Raw genomic sequence first — 22,218 nt, forward strand, 5'->3', positions numbered from 1 at the left:
GAACAAAAAGTGACCTGAAAATGTCTCAAAATCAACAGGAAGTGGGTTGCAAATTTACTTAAGAGGAAGTGACCCAAAATTAACAGAATGTGACCCGTGAATGCCCCAATATCAACACGAAGTTACCCGCAATCAATAGGAAGTGGCCAAAACTCAACAGGAAGTGACCTAAAATTGTACTTAAGAGGAAATGACCTAATATCAACAGGAAGTGACCTGTGAATGCCCCAAAATCAACACAAAGTTACCCACAATGACAGGAAGTGACCTGTAAATGGTCAAACTCAACAGAAAGTAACCCAAAATTAACAGGAAGTGATCCGTGAATGCCCCCCAAATCAACAGGAAGTGACCTGAAAATGCCTCAAAATCAACAAGAAGTGGGTTGCAAATTAACTTAAAGGAAGTGACCAAAATCAACAGAAAGTGACCCGCGAATGCCCCAATGTCAACACGAAGTTACCCGCAATCAATAGGAAGTGACCAAAACTCAACAGGAAGTGACCTAAAAATGTACTTAAGAGGAAATGACCCAATATCAGGAAGTGACCTGTGAATGCCCCCAAATCAACACAAAGTTACCCACAATGACAGGAAGTGACCTGTAAATGGTCAAACTCAACAGAAAGTGACCCAAAATTAACAGGAAGTGATCCGTGAATGCCCCCAAAATCAACAGGAAGTGATCCACAAGCAACAGCATTTGACATAAAAATTCCTCACAATCAATACGAACTGACCTGTAAATGTACTTAAGTTAAGAGGAAGTGACCCAATCTCAAAAAGAATTGACCTTTAAATGCCCCAAAATCAACAAGAAGTTACCTAAAATGCCTCAAACTTAACGGAAAGTGACCTAAAAATGCCCATAAATCAACAGAAAGTGACCTAAAACAGACCTAAACAGAAACGGGTCACTTCCAGTTGATATTGGATCACTTCCTGTTCATGTTCCCGTTGATTTTTGGGCGTTTCCATGAGAAATAAACCCTGGCAATGACGCTTCAAAGTTGATATTTTCGTTTTTTTTTAATTTATGCATTTATTTTTAATTCATAGAATATGGGTACCCAACAAAAGCTTAACACCACATGAGAGTCTCACCGACACCGTGTGCGCCCGCCTTGCAGCTGTAGTGAAGAAGCGTCATGTCCGTCAAACCGTCACGGTCGTTTACGTGGCAACCGCGTTTCAGAATCTGACACAAACACACACACACACACGAAGCACATGAAGATAAATGTCCAATCATCTTTCACTGATAGACGTTAATGCGTTAATATCAATGCATTGACTTTGATGGGAATGTTGCCCCTACCAACATGGCTGCCCGGAGGCTATTTTGGTAGGGGCGATGAAAGCTGTTTGCGTTTGGCGTGATTAGAACTGAGCTTATCACTACCGGACGTCCAATCCATTTGAAGTGGGATGGTGGCAGTGGATGAACCCTCCCACTTCAATTGGATTGGACGCCTATGACCGTCAATGGCGTCCACTGAGTGTAAAGCAGACGTGTTGACATTGATAAAGTAATCTTTTAAGCTAGTTACGACTTTTATTTTAATGTCCAATGCATTGACTTTAATGGGAATGTCGCCCCCACCAACATGGCCGCCGCGAGGCCATATTTGTTAGGGCGATGAAAGGTCTTCTTTTTACGCTTCTGCCATGAATTTAAAATGAGTTAATCACTACACTGTAAATGCTAACATTCAAATTAATTAAATGTGATAAGTGAACTAAACTCAATTTTCATCAACCTGTTGTGAACACTACTTTTAAATAAGTAAGTAGTAATTTGGGGTTGGAGAACTTGCTTAACTTGATATATCCGAGTTAAGTCAAATTAGAAAAAATAATTTTTTGTACCCAGTGTCCTTTGGGCGTTCTATCAGACATGCGCAGATCTGCCCTGCCCACTTTCGCGCTCTTTCCAACACCTTTCTCAGTTATTTTCGCCATTGTGGGTTTACTTGTCCTCAGCACACTGATTTGGTAAGTAAATATTTTACTCTTTTGTAAACAGTCGATTTGTCTTGTTGTAGCGTAGTGGCCTGTGTGCTGCCAGGGAGGAGAAGTGTCAATTACATCAAATAACACCGCTAGCAAGCATGCTATATGACCGTGACAGTAACCTCATCATTTTCAGAAACAAATGTAGACTACATTTTATGGTAGACTATCATTTTATGCCGGCGTTTTGAATTCTTGGCAACTAAGTTGACAGACGGGGCTCGTTAACATTTTTAGGCGATGGGAGAGGTTTTTAAAACAGTTACCGAGCGGTTTTAAGTTAGCTAGACCGAGGGGGTGTTCGCTTCCTGTGTTACCAAGCGGTTTTAAGTTAGCTAGACCGAGGGGAGGTTCGCTTCCTGTTTTAAAAATAAAAACACTAATTCTATCGTTAGTGGGTGTTTTATTTTGTGAAACTAACAGGAAGTGCCTTAGTCACTACGGCTAGCTTGAGTAGCGCCGAATTTGCACGTTGTGGAGCTAAACGGCTACTTTCTCACGTAAAATGTTAGAAATGTCGATAAAGTGATTTATTTACAGAGTTAGTGCTAGAATTAAGTCAGCTTTAGCCTGTATATTTCGGCTCAGGTAAGAGCTAAATGCACAGTCAGACTTTATGTGCGCCAACGTAATCGGTTCTTGCGTTGGAGCAGGGGTCCCCAAACTACGGCCCGCGGGCCGGATACGGCCCGCCTCCACATTTGGTCCGGCCCCCTGAACATCCCCCCCGATTGCACTGCTGCAATCGTCACACTTTTTCTGTTACAAACTGACCCGGCCCCTCATCAGAGAAGGGAAAAGTCATGTGGCCTTCACAGGAAAAGGTTTGGGGACCCCTGCTTTAGAGTGTTTGTCATCTGCCCTTCCATTTGCTTTTCTTCATGTGCAGTGCTCCCCCTCCATGTTTGATCAAACTGCACTGATAATTTGAAATTTGTTTTAAAATGCATTAATCGCAAAAATCAGAGGACTAGATCACATTTCTCCCTGTTATTTCACCACTTTAACATTGGTCTAACCTAATATAGGAATACAGATAGAAAGAGTGCAGAGATCACACTCGATGCTATAACAACCTGGTGTGTTGAAGGTTGGTCATTTATGTGCCTATATTTTGAAATTGTTGCCTTAATTTTGTGTTCTTTTTCACCATCCCCCAATCAGGCTGAAGCAAATGGTCAAAAGTCCACACATACCTCAGTCTCAGCAATTACAGGTATGTTTCATACACTGATCAATGAATCATTTAATATTTGTATTTGTTTCATGGGTTGGGATAACAAACATGCATTACTGTTTTTACAGATGGATTAAGAAATTAATTGTACATCTCAATTTGAATGTTCAAAAATAATCAATTACGTTAATTTAAAAACTCATTATTACACATTTTAGTTTGTGCATATTAAAATAATCCATTGCAGATTTTAATTTGTGATTAAAAATAATTGGACATTTTAATTTGTGACTGTTAAGAAAAAATGTAACTTTTTTTTTTTTTTCTAACAAGTTCTCAATGCTGAAATTGTCGTGTCTTTTCAGGTCAACCAGAGCAGTATTCTCTAATGCAGTGGACTTGCAAGTACTGCACATTTTCTGCTGAAAAGAGGCTACTTGCTTAAGCATTATCGCTTAAAACATGGATACCACACTCGGACATCCCTACTCCCATGTCTTCATAAGGACTGCTTCTGCACATTTAAATCTTTTAATGCACTCAAAGTACACCTGTCGACATGGCACTCTCAAAAAGATGCAGGCAAAAGTGGAGAAACTGCATTTGACCGTCAGTTGTGCAACTTTGTGGAGCCTTGCTCAGAAGCAGACTTCTTCACCCATTTGCGAAGACATCTTAAGCTGAGGCAAATGGTTACTTGCCCATATCAAGACTAACTTTCAGAGCAGTGTTTATTCTACTTTCACTGCACACAAAAGCAAAGAAATGTGAAATGTGTTTGAGCCATAGTATGGGTAGGACATTTGTGTCTAAATCATTCAATCCCAACAAAAGTTGCTTTAATCAAAAAAAACTCATTTTTAATCAAAGAAAAAGAACCTTTTGCAAAAATATATTTTTTGAAAATATATATATTTTTAAATATATATTTTTTTATTGACGTGTCACTTTTTTTTTAAAGGAAAAAGTTTTAAACTTTTTTTTTTTTAAAGTGGAAAAAATTTTGAACGCTTTTTTTTTTTTTTTTTTTGAAGTGGAAAAAGTTTTGAAGGCACTTTTTTTCGATTGAATCATTTTGACACAAAGATACGACTTCAACGCTACTTCCGACATGTTTGAGTGGCAGGTGACTACACCAATGGCATAAAAGAATGACTAATGGCCACCAGGGCTCCATCGAGCCATCGGACTCTGCTCGAGTCCAAGCTGGAAATAGGGCACAGGTACGGGGGGGTGACATCGGCATCTCACCGGAGTGCCCGCGATGGTATGGTGTGCTGCTGCTTAATGTGATTCAAGAGGGGAACTTCACCCGCTGCCCTGACGTGACGGTTGGCAATCGGGGTCCAACCGCAGTGTCGCGACGCGCCGGTATGGGAGTGGCCCGACACTAGCCTGCCCAGTAAGCGAGTCCGCGCCGAGAGCCCCGTCGCTTCAGCTTTGAATGAGTGTCGTGTCACTCGCGGGCTGTCCACTCAACAGCCGGCCTCCGCGCCGGGGGGGGTGATAATGGGGTCTGCCAGTGCGCCGCGACAGGGCACCGTACCATCGCCGGCACTCCGGTGAGATGCCGATGTCACACCCCCGCACCGGTGCCCTATTTTTGGCTTGGACTCGAGCAGAGTCCGATGGCTGGATGGAGCCCTGGTGGCCATTATTCTTGCTTCCTGCTTTTATGCCATTGGCGTAATCACCTGCCACTCAAACATGTCAGAAGTAGCGTTGAATTGGATCTTCGTGTCTAAATGATTCAACCAAAAAAAAGTGCCTTCAAAACTTTTTCCACCTTAGAAAAAAAAAAAAAAAAGTTTAAAACTTTTTGCTTTTCAAAAAAAAGTGACAAGTCAATTAAAAAAAATATTTAAAATAAAAAAAAAAAAAATTTCAAAAAAATATTTTTGCAAAAGTTTTTTTTTCTTTTATTAAAAATAGTTTTTTTGATTGAAGCAACTTTTATTGGGATTGATTGATTTGGACACAAATGTCCTACCCATAATATGGCTTGAAAAGAAAAAGGATTGCTTTGATCAAAGAAAACAGTTTCAATGAAAAGTGTAAATTTCTGAGTCTCAAATATTTTTTCACATTCAAACCTTTTTTTCTGTTTTTTTTTTTTTGTTTGTTTGTTTTTTTGATTGAAGTGATTTTCTTTTGAAAATATAAATGTTTTGTTTGAAGCAACTTATTTTTTGATTGAATAATAAAGACACAAATGTCCTAGTCAAAATGTGGTCCAAACGCAGAATTACATCAATCAAAAAAGTTGTTTCAATAAAAAAAAAAAAAAAAAAAAAAACTTGACTTAAATAAAGAAATTTTTAAAAAATTCAATCAAAGAAAAATAGTTTTCAAATAAATTTTTTTGACTTACAAATTTATTTTTGCATTCAAACAAATTTTTTTGATTGACATGACTTTTTTTTTTTTTTTTTAATTGAAACTATATATATATATATATATATATATACACATACTAATGACATATTTTTGACTAGAAATTAGACTTTTTTTTGGAGGAAAAAGCTTAATATGAAATTAGAATTTGAATAAAAATAAGACACATATTCTTGGTAAGATTTTAGGTTTCTCAAGTGTATAACTCCAGTACACGTTTTGCATTTACTCTTTTAGTGATGTGAAAAAAACAAGGTATCTTGTTTACTGTATCAGGTGTTAAAGTGAAATTTGAATTTGAACTGAGTTGTGTGTTTTAAAAAGAGTTCTGTATTTTTATGTTTATTTTATCACTGCTGCGCAGTTTAAACCACGGCACAATGTTGATTGTAGTTCCAGTTTTTATCACTAATATTGTTGGAGAAATCAGAACTGTTAGCTTTACCAGAGCTCAAGCTCATGTTGTAATGGAAAACTAGTTTGACGCCATGTCTTCAATGCTCGAGTTAATGTCCTGAAATTATGAGAATAGGATCTCGCCTGTTAGTCTTTGGAAATCACAGGATAGGAGTGGACATTGATGCAGTTCAGGTATTATTCAGTAATTTCTGTAGCAAAAGGTTATTTTCGGTACTTATACTTTGTATGAGGTGCAAAATGTTTGCAAAAGTTGGTTTATAATAATCCACTTCATTGATACTGAGCATTAACCAAACACTGTTCAGCTGCCAGGAGCCAGTGTCTCCCATTAAATGCACTTTTGAGCATTTTAAAGTATATTTTAATTCCACTGAATTAATCCATTGAGTCTTCTCCATTTATTGTGTTTTGGGGGTCATTACTGTTAGAAAATGTGTTTTTAATGAAATTAGTATGTGCAGTTGTAATTTCTATTGTGCAATTCTTTTAGGTCAAGAAAATTAAGTTGACCTGAATATGATGGATGAAATGGAAAACTAAAGATAATTAATACACAATTATCACTTGAATACTGCAAAATCAAACAAGTTACTACAATCCAATTATTTGAGTTAATTTGAGTACTGTAGACTCAAAATAAACAAGTTACTGGAATCCAGTTATTTAAGTTAGTTTGAGTACTGCCAACTCAAAATAAACAAGTGACTATAATCCAAAATTTTTAAGTTAATTTGAGTACTGCCAACTCACAATAAACAAGTGACTATAATTAATTTTTTTAAGTTAATTTGAGTACTGCCAACTCACAATAATTAAGTTAATCAAATCTAATTCATCTAAGTCCACATAAATTAAAATTTTTAAGGCAGCAAGTTTGCATATTTTTTTTTAGTAAAGTCAACTTATAATATTTTACAGTGTAGACTTTCAATCCGTTTGAAGTGGAAGGGATGTTTATTCGCTGCCAACCGTCCCACTTCAAATGGATTGGGCGTTTATGGCCGTCAATGGCAGCCACTGAGTAAAATGCAGATGCTTTGACATTGATAAAATTATCTTGTAAGCTAGTTATGACATGATTTTGATGTCAATGCATTGAATCTAATGGGAATGTTGCCCCTACTAACATGGCTGCCCTACAGCCATGTTGGTAGGGGCAATGAAAGCTCTTTTCCTGCTTCTGCCATGAACTGAAAATGAGTTTATCACTAGACATTCAATCCATTTGAAGTGAAAGGGAAGTTTATTCGCTGCCAACCGTCCCACTTCAAATGGATTGGACGTCTATGGCCGTCTATGGCAGCCACTGAGTAAAAAGCAGATGCTTTGACATTGATAAAATGATCTTGTAAGCTAGTTATGACATGATTTTGATGTCAATGCATTGAATCTAATGGGAATGTTGCCCCTACTAACATGGCTGCCCTACAGCCATGTTGTTAGGGGCGATGAAAGCTCTTTTCCTGCTTCTGTCATGAATTGAAAATGAGTTTATCAGTAGTAGACGTCCATTCCATTTGAAGTTGGAGGGTTGGCAGCGAATGAACATTTGCTGCCAACCCTCCCACTTTAAATGGATTGGACGTCTCTAGCTGTCAATGAGGTGAAGATGTATTGAACAATACATTTGCAGCTTTAACTTTGTCATTGCTGGTCCTCATCTCACCTCGTTGCCGATGACGTCGATCTTGTGCTGCACCTGGGGGACCCACTGTCGCACGATAGCGAACAGCTCAGGTATGGTGGTCCGGGGGTCCCACAGGATCTCCTGACAGGCCGGATCGTTGGGGTCGAAGAATGTGAAGGCTAAACCAAACAGAAATATATATTCCGTTAGCATGATAGCATTGTAGCCTAGTTAGTGGCAGTGAATGCAAAACCTTGCTATTCATTTATCTCACGGTCACAACTACATCAGTGCCCGGCACAAGATGGATACTCCAGGTCCCGGGAAAACTCATCTCCTGGGCAAGAATGAACTTCAAACCAACTAATTCCAGGGCGATGGTTCTGAAAAAAAGGAAGACTGACAGACAGGTTCTGCTTCTTCGTGGATGGCACAGCAATCCCATTTATCACCGAGAAACCGGTCAAGAGCCTGGGGAAGGTCTTCGACTGTAGCCTTAGGGATACTGAGACCATTCCAGTCCAGGCCAGTCTACTTAACAGGGGCAAGCAAGTAATGGGCTGGGGTTATGAGAGAATTGGCTTGGGCTAGAAGAGAATGGCCTTGGGAAGGCCAGTCTACCTACAAGGGGCAAGCAAGTAATGGGCTGTGGCTATGAGAGAATGGGCTTGGGCTATAAGAGAATTGGCTTGGGCTATAAGAGAATGGGCTTGGGAAGGCCAGTCTACCTACTAGGGGCAAGCAAGTAATGGGCTGGGGCCATGAGAGAATGGGCTTGGGCTATGAGAGAATTGGCTTGTGCTAGAAGAGAATGGGCTTGCGAAGGCCAGTCTACCTACCAGGAGCAAGCAAGTAATGGGCTGGGGTCTTCTAGCCCAAGAAGCCCATTCTCTTCTAGCCCAAGCCAATTCTCTCATAGCCCAAGCCCATTCTCGATCCAAACAACCATGAAGGAGCTGGGGACGTGGTTATCGGCCGTAAAGAAGTCTGGCCTACCTGGACAGTTTAAGGCATGGATCTACCAGCATGGTGTCTTACCCAGAGTACTCTGGCCTCGGTTCGTGTATGAGGTTCCTCTGTCAACAGAGGAGACTCTGGATAGAAAGATCAGCTGCTACCTCCGCCCATGGAAGGGCGTTGGATGGACAAGTTCCAGCTCCGTTTCAGCAGCCTGGACGAGAAGTTCAGGGTCTCTCGCACCAGAGAGACTTTGCTCTACTGGGACTCCAAGGACTCCAAAGTGGCATCAGCAGGCATCGTGGTGCGAACTGGAAGGAAGTGGAGGGCTCAGGAAAGCCTGGAGGTAGCCAAGTCCCAATTGAGACATAAGGCCCTGGTGTGTGCAGAGGCAACCAGCCGTGCTGGGTTGGGAGCCCTTCCCCAACTTCGATATGAGAAGGCATGCGCTAAGGACAAACACCAGCTAGTCCTGAAGGAGGTGCAGGCAGAGGTTGAGGAGGAACGAACCAGCAAGACGGTCGGCATGGAGCAACAGGGAGCATGGACAAGGTGGGAGGGTGCCCTGGAGAGGAAGGTGACCTGGTCTGAGATCAGGCAGGCAGAACCCCAATGCACTAAGTTCATGGTCCAGGCTGTTTATGACATCCTACCCAGCCCAGCCAATCTCCATCTCTGGGGCCTGAATGACTTTCCATCCTGCGTGTTGTGCTCTAAGAAAGACTCGCGAGAGCATACCCTGAGCAGCTGCTTTAAAGCTCTGGGGTAGGGTCGCTACCGTTAGCGGCACAACCAGGTGCTGAAGACCATTGCTGAAGCCATGGCTAAAAACAACAGCAGCAAACAGCAACCTGACAAGAGGAGAATCGCCTTTGTCAGAGCTGGAGAGCAGCCTTGGTCACAGCCCAAACCAGCTGCCTGGCTCCTCACCTCAGGGTTCTCCAAGTGGACTTCGACATGCAACTCAAGTTTCCTGACCACATTACAATAACTTCATTGAGACCAGACATTGTGCTTACGTCAGTATCGTCAAGGTAGGCCCCACTAATAGAATTGACAGTTCCCTGGGAGGACCGCATAGAGGAGGCGAATGAGCGGAAGCGGTCAAAGTACCAGGAGCTCCTCGAGATATGCCAGAGAGGAGGCTGGAAGACACGCTGTGAGCCCATTGAAGAGGGGTGTAGAGGCTTTGCGGGCCGCTCACCATGCAAAGTGTTCAAACGTCTGGGCATCACAGGTGCTGAAAAAAGGAAGGCCATCAAGACCACCATGGAGGCAGCAGAGAAAGCCTCTACAGTCCCTGACAATAGTCTTGTCGCTTATCCATTTTGTAGAGACAATTGCTAATAACCTGACTTTTAATGATTCAATTGGTTTCAGATATGGCTCATATGAAAGCTAAGACCTTCCCAAATGATGTTGAATGTACAAAAATATATTTGTTTCACTGAAAAAAGATTTATCATTTAATGAAGACATAAAGGTCCAATTTTGGCAAGACAAAAGTTTTGTCGCCTAAAGAAAGTAGTGTGAAAATTGAACAAAAAATGTACTTCAAATAAAAAAATATGTTACATAACATAAGTGAATTAAGTAGTGGTGCTTTGAGATCCAAATTGAATATTTTGTATGACTTCCATGGGCTTGAAGGACTGCATCCATGCGGTTCGGCGAGGATTCATACAATTTATTGATGAAGTCATCAGGAACATCAAAGAAAGCAGTCTTGCATGCCTCCCAGAGTTCATCAACATTCTTGGGTTTCGTCTTCCATGCTTCCTCATTCATCCTGTTCATTTCTGGTGACTGGGCTGGCCAGTCATGGAGGATCTTGATCTTCTTTGCCTTGAGGAATTTTGAGGTAGAGATCGAAGTGCGATGGAGCACCATCCTGCTGCAGAATTTGTCCCTTTTTATGGTTAGGAATGTAAGAGGCAGCTAAGATTTGTTGATATTTCAGACTATTTATGTTGCCTTCCACTCTCGCACACCCCCATACTGGATGTAACCCCAGACCATGATTTTGCCACCATCAAACTTCACCGTTTTCTGAGTGAATCTCTGATCTATGCGGGCTCCAGTAGGTCTCCTGCAATATTTGCGGCGACTGGTGTAATTTAGTGGAAGATTAATCTGAAAAATCCACATTTTGCCATAAAACAGTGAAGTTTGGCGGTGGCAAAATCATGGTCTGGGGTTACAAAAAGTATGGGGGGGGTGTGAGAGATCTGCAGGGTGGAAGGCAACATAAATAGTCTGAAATATAAACAAATCTTAGCTGCCTCTTACATTCCTAACCATAAAAAGGGACAAATTCTGCAGCAAGATGTTGCTCCATCACATACTTCAATCTCTACCTCAAAGTTCCTCAAGGCAAAGAAGATCAGGATCCTCCAGGACTGGCTGGCCCAGTCACCAGACATGAACAGGATGAAAGAGGAAGCATGGAAGACGAAACCCAAGAATGTTGATGAACTCTGGGAGGCATGCAAGACTGCTTTCTATGATGTTGCTGATGACTTCATCAATAAATTGTATGAATTCTTGCCGAACTGCATGGATGCAGTCCTTCAAGCAATTGTTTCTACAAAATGGATAATCGACAAGACTTTTGTCAGGGACTGTAGATGGCTCTGGTTCAGGGGGAGCGATCTGTGGGCAAATGCTACTGGGACACAAGCTGGGGTCTGATCAACCCTGGCTGGGTCACCCGAGGGAGGGGGTATGACTTTGAAAGACCCGAAACACCCAATGATCCCAGGAACATCACTGATGATGTGCCCCAGTGCCTCCTCGGATGTATCTTAAAATCTCAATGGCACAGAAGTCTCCATTGATAGATTTGGTGGCCGTGATTTTTGACCAAAAACTTTCCACTGAATCGCACTCACATTCAACTGGGACTAAAAAAAAAAGCTCCTCATGAAAAAAAAATCCACCAAAAAAAAGTGAGTATGACCCAAAATATCGATACCCATTGGCTTCCATTAACTGTGTGCCCGACAAAAATTAATTCTACTTGGAGTCATTCATTTTTTACCAAAACATCCCATTAAAGGGGAGTGCAAGTTTTTGTTTTGCCGATATATTTTGACTTATCGTAACGGCACTGTAGCGTACCGTAATTTTTGGGCAGGGGCGCCTGCGCCGAAGGGTGCACCATGGGGCGTCGTCGGCTCTCTCGGAGGGGACTCTGGAGCGCCGACACGGACAGCGGTTCGTTCTCGGCCGGCTCCTCCTCCCGCTCTTCCTCCTCTCGCTCCTCCTCCTCTCGCTCTTCCTCGGCCCGCTCGTCCTCATCCTCCGCCTCCCGCTGGTCTCGGTCGTCTTCCTCCTCATCCTCGGTCAGTTCCTCGTCCTCCTCCCCTTGGACCCTGGCTTCCTCCTCTTCCTCTTCCTCCTCATGCTCCTCGCGCTCATGCCTCTCCTTTTCCTGCATCTCCAGGTTCTCCTCTTTGGTCATGACTGTGGGCCTGAAAACAAAAAAAAACATGAAATGATATCTTTAAACCCGTAACGGTTCGATATTGATTAGGTTCAATTTGGAAGCGATATGATATCGGCGGGAAACAAAGCGATACAATTTGATACTGCATGTGTCCTACAAATTTTGTCCAAATCACATCATTTAACCATAAAAAAGACTCTAGGGGGGCACAAAAGTTCTGTACAGTTTTTGCTAAAAACGTACGGTTCGCTCAAAATTTGCAAAAAACATACCCATTCATTTCTATTGGCCAAATTTCCCATTCATTTCTAATGGCCAAATTTCACATTCATTTAAAATGGCACAATGGCCCAGTTGATTCGGGGACAATTCGGGGGCACTTCCTGATGATATCGGGTAACTTTCTGTTGATTTAGGGACATTTTGGGGACAGTTCCTGATGATTTCGGGTCATTTCCTGTTGATTTGGGGACATTTCGGGGACACTTCCTGTTAATATCGGGTCAGTTCCTGTTGATTCGGGGACATTTTGGGGACACTTCCTGTTGCTATCGGGTCAGTTCCTGTTGACTTAAGGACATTTAGGGGATACTTCCTATTGATATCAGGTCACTTCCTGTTGATTCGGGGAAATTTCGGTGACACTTCCTGTTGATATCGGGTCACTTCCTGCTGATTTGGGGACATTTGACGTCACTTCCTGTCGATTTAAGGAAATTTCGGTGACACTTCCTGCTGATATCGGGTCACTTCCTGTTGATTTGGGGACATTTCGGGGACAATTCCTGTTGATATCGGGTCATTTCATGTTGATTTGGGGACATTTTGGGTACACTTCCTATTGATTTTGGGTTACTTCCTGTTGATTTGGGGACATTTTGGGGACACTCCCATTGATATCTGGTCACTTCCTGTTGATTTTGGGGCATTTTAAGGACACTTCCTGTTGATATCTGTTGATTTAGGGACATTTCGAGGACACTTCCTGTTAATATCGGGTCAGTTCCTGTTGATTCGGGGACATTTTGGGGACACTTCCTGTTGCTATCGGGTCAGTTCCTGTTGACTTAAGGACATTTAGGGGATACTTCCTATTGATATCAGGTCACTTCCTGTTGATTCGGGGAAATTTCGGTGACACTTCCTGTTCATATTAGGTCACTTCCTGCTGATTTGGGGACATTTGACATCACTTCCTGTCGATTTAAGGACATTTTGGTGACACTTCGTGTTGATATCGGGTCACTTCCTGTTGATTTGGGGACATTTCGGGGACAGGTCCTGTTGATATCGGGTCACTTCCTGTTGATTTGGGGACATTTCGGGGACAATTCCTGTTGATATCGGGTCATTTCATGTTGATTTGGGGACATTTTGGGTACACTTCCTATTGATTTTGGGTTACTTCCTGTTGATTTCGGGACATTTTGGGGACACTCCCATTGATATCTGGTCACTTCCTGTTGATTTTGGGGCATTTCAGGGACACTTCCTGTTGATATTGGGTCACTTCCTGTTTATTTAGGGACATTTTGAGGACACGTCATGTTCATATTAGGTCACTTCCAGTTGATTTGGGGACATTTGACATCACTTCCTGTTGATTTACGGACATTTCAGGGACACTTCCTGTTGATATCGGGTCATTTCCTGTTGATTTGGGGACATTTTGGGGACACTTCCTATTGATACCGGGTCACTTCCTGTGGATTTGGGGACATTTTGGGGACACTTCCCATTCATATCGGGTCACTTCCTGTTGATTTGGGGACATTTCAAGGACACGTCCCGTTCACATTAGGTCACTTCCTGTTGATTTAAGGATGTTTCAGGGACACTCCTGTTGCTATCGGGTCACTTCCTGTTGATTTGGGGACATTTCATGGACACGTCCTGTACATATCGGGTCACTTCCTGTTGATTTGGCATGTGGCAAAATGGATTTTGCCATGTTGCATTTTTTGCTATGTGGCAAAATGGATTTTGCTATTTGGCAAAATGGATTTTGCCATGTGGCATTTTTTTTTTGCCATATTGCAAAAAAACGCCACATGGCAAAACACTGCCACATGGCGAAATCCATTTTGCCACATGGCAAATACCACTTTTGGTTCTCGGCCCAGCTGATTTTATTTATTTTACCTCATTCGCCCCCTCCCGATCGAAACAAATTGGACGTCTAACACCGCCAACGCCACTGAACGATGGGCATTCACATCCAAAAAAACAAAACATGGAATATTCGAAGATTTAATCACTTGACATAACATCGCAAATGAAGGAGCAATTCGAATGAAGTCGACATTCACATCGCAAAGACTGGTATGACGATTGGACGGTCTACATTTTACTGCGTATATGCATGGCGTCCCCCCTGCTTCTCCCATTCAGCCTCCATTTTGCGTCCGCACGACCACTCACGCACAAAAAAACAACAACAACAAAACACCATAAAAAGAACACACATATCCACGTCGCAAAAATCCAGCTATGTCATTTCCTAATTGCGCTTGTGATCGCGATTTAATCCACAAAAAATAAGCGCGACGGTGGAAAGGCCGACGTGCGCATTTTATAAAACAAAAAACAAAAACAAAACAAACACGCAATCATGACATTATGAAATATAATCCACAATCAACGAACTGAAATCACATAGATTGTTTATTTTTCGATTTGATTTAGCGACCTTTTGTGTGATGGTTTTCATCTTCGCGACCGCGCGCATGCAGAACCACGCATACGCGAGCACGAGCACGTTAAAAGGTCACGATGAAACATAAAAATGAAGGCAAAAATGGTTGTTTGTACCTGAAAACAAGCCACTCGTTGCTTAAATGCGGCGATCTGCTCTCAAAACAACACTGAAGAAGACTATGGTGATGAAGAGGCGGAGGAGGATGGTGCTGAATGATGAATGGTGATGATGGTGATCAGGGACGGTCCTATGCAAAATCAGTGCGAGGGCATCCGCCCCCAACGCGACAAAACAATCAGATTTATGAGTGCCATTTAAAAGCTAGCATTTAGTCGAGTATTGGAAATAAATGAAAATCTGAATGCCATTTTTGTTTTGTGCCATGTATAGCCCATCAAAATCAGTGATTTTGTGAAGGTTTTCGCCAGAAATGCCAATGTTGGCCACCTTTAAGCCAAACTATTATTATTATTACCAATCAGATTTTATATAATGGGTGTCATTTGATAGCTAACGTAGTGTAGAATAGGAATTAAGTGAGAATCTCAACAACATTTTCGTTTTGTGCCATTTATAGTCCATCAAAATCAACGATTTTGTCTTAACTGACAAGTATAATTTTGGCCAAAAATGCAAACGTTGGACACTTTGAAGCCATATCATTACATTGTTTGCCAATTAAGTTTTATATAATGAGTATCACTTGATAGTTAGCATAGTCCAGAGTAGGAATTAAGTGAGAATTTGAATGCCATTTTTGTTTTCTGATGTTTATAGCCCATCAAAATCATTGATTTTGTTACCGTTTTGGCCAGAAATGCTAATGTTGGACACTTTGAAGCCAAATTATTCAATTGTTTACTGATCAGATTTTATATAATGGGTGTCATTTATTAGCTAGCATAGTGTAGAATAGGAATTAAGTGAGAATTTTAATGCCATTTTTGATTTGTGCCATTTATAGCCAGATTTTAAACGCCATTTTTGTTTTTGTGTTGATTATAGCCCATCAAAATCATTCATTTTGTCAAGATTTTGGCTAAGAATGTGAATGTTGGACACTTTGAAGCCAAATTATTCAATTGTTTACCAATCAGATTTCATACAATGAGAATCATTTGATAGCTAGCATCGTGTAGAATAGGAATTAAGTGAGATTTTCAATGCCATTTTTGTGTTGTGCCATTTATAACCCATCAAAATCATTGATTTTGTCTTAACTGACAAGTATAATTGTGGTCAGAAATGCAAATGTTGGACACTTTGAAGCCAAATTATTCAATTGTTTGCCAATTAAATTTTATACAATGAGTATCATTTGATAGTTAGCATAGTCTAGAGTAGGAATTAAGTGAGATTTTCAACGCCATTTTTGTTTTGTGTTGATTACAGCCCTTCAAAATAATTGATTTTCATTAGGTTTTGGCCAGAAATGCTCATGTTAGACACTTTGAAGCCAAATTATTCAATTGTTTACCAATCAGATTTTATATAATAGGTGTCATTTGATAGCTAGCATCGTGTATAATAGGAATTAGGTGAGATTTTCAATGCCATTTTTGTTTTGTGCCATTTATAGCCCATCAAAATCATTGATTTTGTCTTAACTGACAAGTATAATTGTGGCCAAAATGTAAACGTTGGACACTTTGAAGCAAAATTATTCAATCGTTTGCCATTTAAATGTTACATAATAAGTATCATTTGATAGTTAGCATAGTTTAGAATAGGAATTAAGTGAGATTTTCAACGCCATTTCTGTTTTGTGTTGATTACAGTCCATCAAAATAATTGATTTTCTTAAGGTTTTGGCCAGAAATGCTCATGTTAGACACTTTGAACCCAAATTATTCAATTGATTACCGATCAGATTTTATATAATAGGTGTCATTTGATAGCTAGCATCGTGTATAATAGGAATTAAGTGAGATTTTCAATGCCATTTTTGTTTTGTGCCATTTATAGCCCATCAAAATCATTGATTTTGTCTTAACTGACAAGTATAATTGTGGCCAAAAATGCAAACGTTGGACACTTTGAAGCCAAATTATTCAAATGTTTGCCATTTAAATGTGACATGATAAGTATCATTTGATAGCATAGTTTAGAATAGGAATGAAGTGAGATTTTCAACGCCATTTTTGTTTTGTGTTTTACGTTGTATTGATTTAAATGTGATTTTTATGATCTTCATGTGATGTAAAGCACTTTGAATTGCCTTGTGTTGAATTGTGCTATATAAATAAATTTGCCTTGCCTTGCCTTGTGTTGATTACAGCCCATCAAAATAATTGATTTTCTTAAGGTTTTGGCCAGAAAGGCTAATGTTGGACACTTTGAAGCCAAATTATTCAATTGTTTACCAATCATATTTTATATAATGGGTGTCATTTGAGAGCTAGAATAGTGGAGAATAGGAATTAAGTGAGAATTTCATTGACATTTTTGTTTTGTGCCATTTTATAGCAAATCAAAAATCAGTGACTTTGTCTTCGCTGACAAGTATAATTGTGGCCAAAAATGCAAACGTTGGACATTTTGAAGCCCAATTTGTGTTACGTTCCATTAGAAATTAATGGCAGTTTTTTTTTTTAAATAATAAATTTTAAAAAGTGAAGTTTTTGGGACTTTGTCAAAGAATTGCTACAAATACAATAAAATAAAAACATTAACATGCGGTTTAAAACCAATTTTGGAGAGTTTGCCCTCATCCAAAATGGCGGTATCGTGTCGCAATCGAAGGTCAGACTCACTCTCGTCTGTGATTGGCCGTAAGATCACACTCAACTCCTCCTCCTCTCCCTCTGATAGGTTTCCTCGCCTTTCACTCACTCACTGTAACCAACCGGTCGCGTTTGTCCTTTTAGCTTGGAGTGGAAGTCTCCAAGGCGCTCGCCGGCAACTGCCATCCAAGATGTCTGCTTCGTGTGTGCTCCCCATGTGTGTGCGAGCGAGCCGGGGCCTCCTCAGGCTCCGCGGCGAGGTGGACTTCGTACGCACGCTGTCCACGAACAAACCGCCGGCCGGTCACGACGGTGCGACGGGCGGGCTAGCCCAAGCCATTCTCCAGGAGCGGCTCCAACAACAGAGTCAGGTGAGGCGCTTTGGCGTGCGTTTCATATGTGAAGCGAGTCAACTCGACCGGGGCGGAGTTGGTGGCAATGCGGCTGAATTTAGGCGGCAACTTCCCCGCAGAGACGTCCGGACGAGTAAAACAAACCATCTCTTTAGCGTGTCGAACCTGTCCGTTAGCTTATTATACGGACAAAATAATGATATTTGCGAGAATTACAGATAAATGAAGGATGCCATGGACGATAACCGACATATTTAGTGAAGCTACAAGCCTGTTACGCCTTGTCGCGTGTTGTACAACGTTTAAATGGAACGTGACGTGGGGCTTTAGATAATGTTAGCATGCTAGCAATGCCGCAAACTCCCAATCTGACAGTTTCTTCAGGTTCACGCGTGATTATTGTTGTACCTTGTCCTTAGAACTAGCGTCAAATTAGCGCGTCTGCGCCATTTGTTGTGGAAGTCCTTGCGTGTGTTTAGTTAGCCCCGACATTTGTTTTGTGTGAAGGTCAGGAGCAGAGCTGAGTACAACGTGAAGTACATCAGATGTCTAAATAGTAACATTGATGAATGATATGCTGTTCTAGTTAAAAGTTTTGGACGGAATTTATTTATTAACTCTATGGCTTACAATGACGTCGACAGACGTCCAGTCATTTATTTATTTTTTTACTGGCAGCGATTCCAGTCAAAAATAGGGTTGGACGTCTATCGCCGTCAATGGCACTGGAATGTGAAGCCAGGTTTACACTGTTCAGATAAATTTTTTTTTTTTTTTTTTTAATTAATTTTTTATTTTAACTCATTCACTGCTAGCTCATGTATTTTGACTGAGAGGGGCCGGATGAAGAAATGTAACATGGTAATAGCAGTCATTTTATGGTAATAACATAGTAATAATACAGTAATAACACAGCAACTGTTATAGGATGCTCAATTTGAGCGTAATACTTTATAAGGAACTCTGTCAACCCCTTGGCTGCCATTGATGGCGATAGACGTCCAATTAATTTGAACTGGGTGGGAGCGAATAACAGTTTGGACGTTTATAAGCCGTCAATGGCAGTCAATGCGTTACATTTGAAATTATTTAGGAGAAAAATGGAAATTTGCGAACAAAAAAATGTAAAAATGTACTATTTTTTTTCTGGTTTTAATAAAAAATATAGAAGCATTAATAAACAGTGTTGGCTGTTCTTTTCCCTTGTGATTTTTATATTTAATATTATTTAAAAAATAAATAAATTAATTTTATTCATTAAATATAGATGTATAATTTTTATAATATATTTCTACAATAAACACATGAGTCAAAAGAGAAAATGTACTGTTTTACCTCTTTGTGTAGTATAGAAAAAGCAATTTGTACTCTTACTCTATATATAAATATTAGGGATGCAGCTATCAATCGTTTTAGTTGACGATTAATCGAACTAGTTAGGTCAAATAATCGTGTAATCTGATAAGGAACATAAAAAATTAAAATACCTGAGCTGAGCCTCAGACCGTCTTAAAATAAATAAATAAATAAATGAGAATGTAAGTACAACAAAAGAGCAATTGGCTAACTTGCATAGCAAAAGTCCGCTAGCTTAAATGCTATAAAATGCTAACTTTTTATTTATTGTTATTATTTTTTACAATACTCTTAACAAATGATTCAAACCCCCCCCCCCCCCCCCCAAATAAATGGCTAAATACACCTTTAAAATAAATTACGAATGCATTAAAAAAAACATTAGGTCAAACAAAAACTTAGCTTATGTTGGTCTTAATGGGGAGCAGCTGAATTCAGCCACATGAAATGAGTTATATCGTATTCGCTGTTGCCACTAGATGGCAGTCTAGCCACCCAAATCAATAAAACTAAGTGCAAACTCTTTCAAAACAAACCATTACGCCACTCTAGTTAAATGAATACTCAAAGCAGCAAAAAAAAAATTTATAATCGAATTACTTGAGTAAATCGATTAATCATTGCTGCACTATGTATTATTTATTTATATATACTAGTGCTGCAACGAATAATCGATTAACTCGAGTATTCGATTAGAAAAAAATATTCTAATTAAATTTTGTTGCTTCGAGTATTCGTTTAATTAAAGTGGCATTGTAATGGTTTATTTTGAAAGTGTGTTGTCTGGTCTGCCTCTTTTCACATGGCTTAATCCAACTGCTCCCTGTTAAGACCAATGTAAGCTAAGTTTTTGTTTGAGCTAATGCTTTTTAATGCATTCATAATTTAGTTTATGGGTATATTTTAAAGATACACGATAATATCGGTCACCGATAATTATCGGCCGATAATGGCAATTATGAGGTCACACAGATAATCCAGATAATAAAAAAATTCAACCGATAATGCAATCCGATAATTATATACTTGATTTTGCCTCCAAATGTGCGCAACCGAAGAATTCAGCGCGCCGCCTCCTCAACCCCTCCCCTCTCTGAAGCCCCTGAGGGAGGAGGGGTTGAGGAGGCGGAGTTACAAGACAAGAAGTACAGTAGTTGAATATTATGGCGGTTGTTACTAAAAAAACGACGCTCTCGCCATCTGCGAAACATGTACCGTAGAAGTTCCACGAGGCAGAAAGAACGCGTCCTCATTCAAAACCACTAACCCAGCAGCCATTTAAAACTGCATCACAAAGATTTTTGGAACGAATACCAGGCTGCTGCTGCTAGAGGGAATGCTAAAACACTAAGTTAAACTACAGGGCTTGTGACGATACAGAGTCGGGCTGTTTGGGAATGCAGCCCAAGGCGGGTGGTAAATTCGCATCTAAGGCTAAACACCGGCACTACTGGAGACCGATAGTCGGCAAGTGGCCGTCTTCCGACGGAGCCCGCCGCTCTGGTCAGTCCGGCAGGCCGCCGCCGCCTCGCCATAGGCGGGGCGGGCCGAGCACGGTTCCCCGGCCTCTGGACCTCCGGCGAAAACCCCGGTTTCTCGAGCGTTCCCCCACGGCGTGCGAGCAGAGCCAGGACCCGAATACGCCGCGGCGATCCGGCCGGGGCGGGCGGATTATCCGGTACGAACGTAGCTGCCGCCGCCGCCGCCGAGACACGACACAGTTTTTTTTTTTTACCTTAATGACCCGAGAACCACAGCCCTGGATAAAAGAAATAATGCAGTTTATACGACCACCATTCTTCATGAAAAAGTGATGTCCGGTAAGCAAGCTTATCATGACGGCACAGTGGTTATAAGATAATTTAAACATGGAGAAAACGAAGCCAGCCAGTCAGTAATGCATTCAGAATGTGAAATGACGAGCGGTCAGATGACTTTGTAACGCTGCCTTTATTTTCGGCTTAATAAAACTCAGGCACAAAACAACACGCACGCGGATGCGAGCTCCAACTCCGTCCAAATAGTACTGCCGTGTAGCAGTTTAGCTGCTGTAACGCAAATGTCGTGAAAGCCGCAAATGTAAACAAAGCGCTGCAGAATGGGTACATGACATCTCACTCTTTTGAGGTAATCATTTTCACAGTGTGCAACAAAGCATATAACATTAGCAATCACTTTTCAAATTATTTAACTTATTTCTCTGCTCAATTACAGTCAAAGTAGATAATCAAATTCTTAAATCAATATTCTGTAGCCACAAATATTATTCAAAATCTTTCTTTCTTCAAGTTTTTTTTTTTTTTTTAGGATTAAGTATAATAATGTATTGCTTAAAACAAGGCTGTTAAGATTATTTTCAGCTAGCTATTTTTCTTCCAAGAAATCTGAGAGAAATACACTTGAAGCGATGGCAGATAATTTCACTTATTGCCAATAGATTTACACTTAAAACTGACTAGATTTAAGGAGGTGTGTTTTGCAGCGGATTAATGTTATATATGTTAGGAATGGCTTACTTTTAAAGGCATTTTTGTGCAACTTAGGTATTTACTCTGTAAGTAATTGTTGTCAAAGGTTTACCATTACACAATGTCAGACAATCTGTCATTATTTAGATGTTTGAATTGACGACTTGTTCATACTTTATGTTGAAAAAAAGAGCAACAAATTACATTTTTGCACAGTAATATTTTCTTTTGTGTATACTTTAAAATTTTACAGAAATATTTTAATAGAATTATCGGCTTGACATTATCGGTTATCGGTTGGAATGAGGAGGAAATTATCGGTTATCGGTATCGGTTGAAAAATGCATTATCGTGCATCACTAGTATATTTAGCCGTTTTTTTGGGGGGGAATATGTGTCTGAACCATTTGTTCGGAGCGTTGTAAAAAAACAAAACAAAAAAAACTAGCATTTTATAGCATTTAAGCTAGCTTTCCTTTTTCTATGTAAGTTAGCCAATTGTTCTTTTATTGTACATAGATCCTCATTTTAAAAAAAACAATTTGTACCATTTGAGGCTCAGCTCAGGTATTTTAATTTTTCAT

General features: G+C 40.4%; 2 protein-coding genes across 3 annotated transcripts in view; one reads left to right on the forward strand and one right to left on the reverse strand.

The window, feature by feature from the left end:
* clip3 (CAP-GLY domain containing linker protein 3) overlaps nucleotides 1-14,981 on the reverse strand; it is a 29,381-nt gene extending 14,400 nt beyond the window's left edge. Inside the window, exons 1-4 of the mRNA XM_057838673.1 lie at nucleotides 14,848-14,981; nucleotides 11,709-12,061; nucleotides 7,671-7,810; nucleotides 1,105-1,198 (exon numbers count right to left, since the gene is read on the reverse strand). Of these exons, the coding sequence (XP_057694656.1) occupies nucleotides 1,105-1,198; nucleotides 7,671-7,810; nucleotides 11,709-12,051 (577 nt within the window). The 5' untranslated portion in view covers nucleotides 12,052-12,061; nucleotides 14,848-14,981. The remainder of the gene's footprint in view (nucleotides 1-1,104; nucleotides 1,199-7,670; nucleotides 7,811-11,708; nucleotides 12,062-14,847) is intronic.
* The window catches only part of timm50 (translocase of inner mitochondrial membrane 50 homolog (S. cerevisiae)), a 47,145-nt gene continuing 39,184 nt past the window's right edge, over nucleotides 14,258-22,218 (forward strand). The window contains exons 1-2 of one of the 2 annotated variants that reach the window (XM_057838674.1): nucleotides 14,258-14,358; nucleotides 17,602-17,828. In XM_057838674.1, coding sequence (XP_057694657.1) covers nucleotides 17,649-17,828 — 180 coding nt within the window. In that variant the 5' untranslated portion in view covers nucleotides 14,258-14,358; nucleotides 17,602-17,648. Of the gene's footprint in view, nucleotides 14,359-17,588; nucleotides 17,829-22,218 lie in introns of those variants that run through there. The other variant, XM_057838675.1, reaches the window with a different exon arrangement.

The sequence above is a fragment of the Corythoichthys intestinalis genome, chromosome 6, assembly GCF_030265065.1.
Source record: "Corythoichthys intestinalis isolate RoL2023-P3 chromosome 6, ASM3026506v1, whole genome shotgun sequence".
NCBI classification, from domain to species: Eukaryota; Metazoa; Chordata; class Actinopteri; order Syngnathiformes; family Syngnathidae; genus Corythoichthys; species Corythoichthys intestinalis.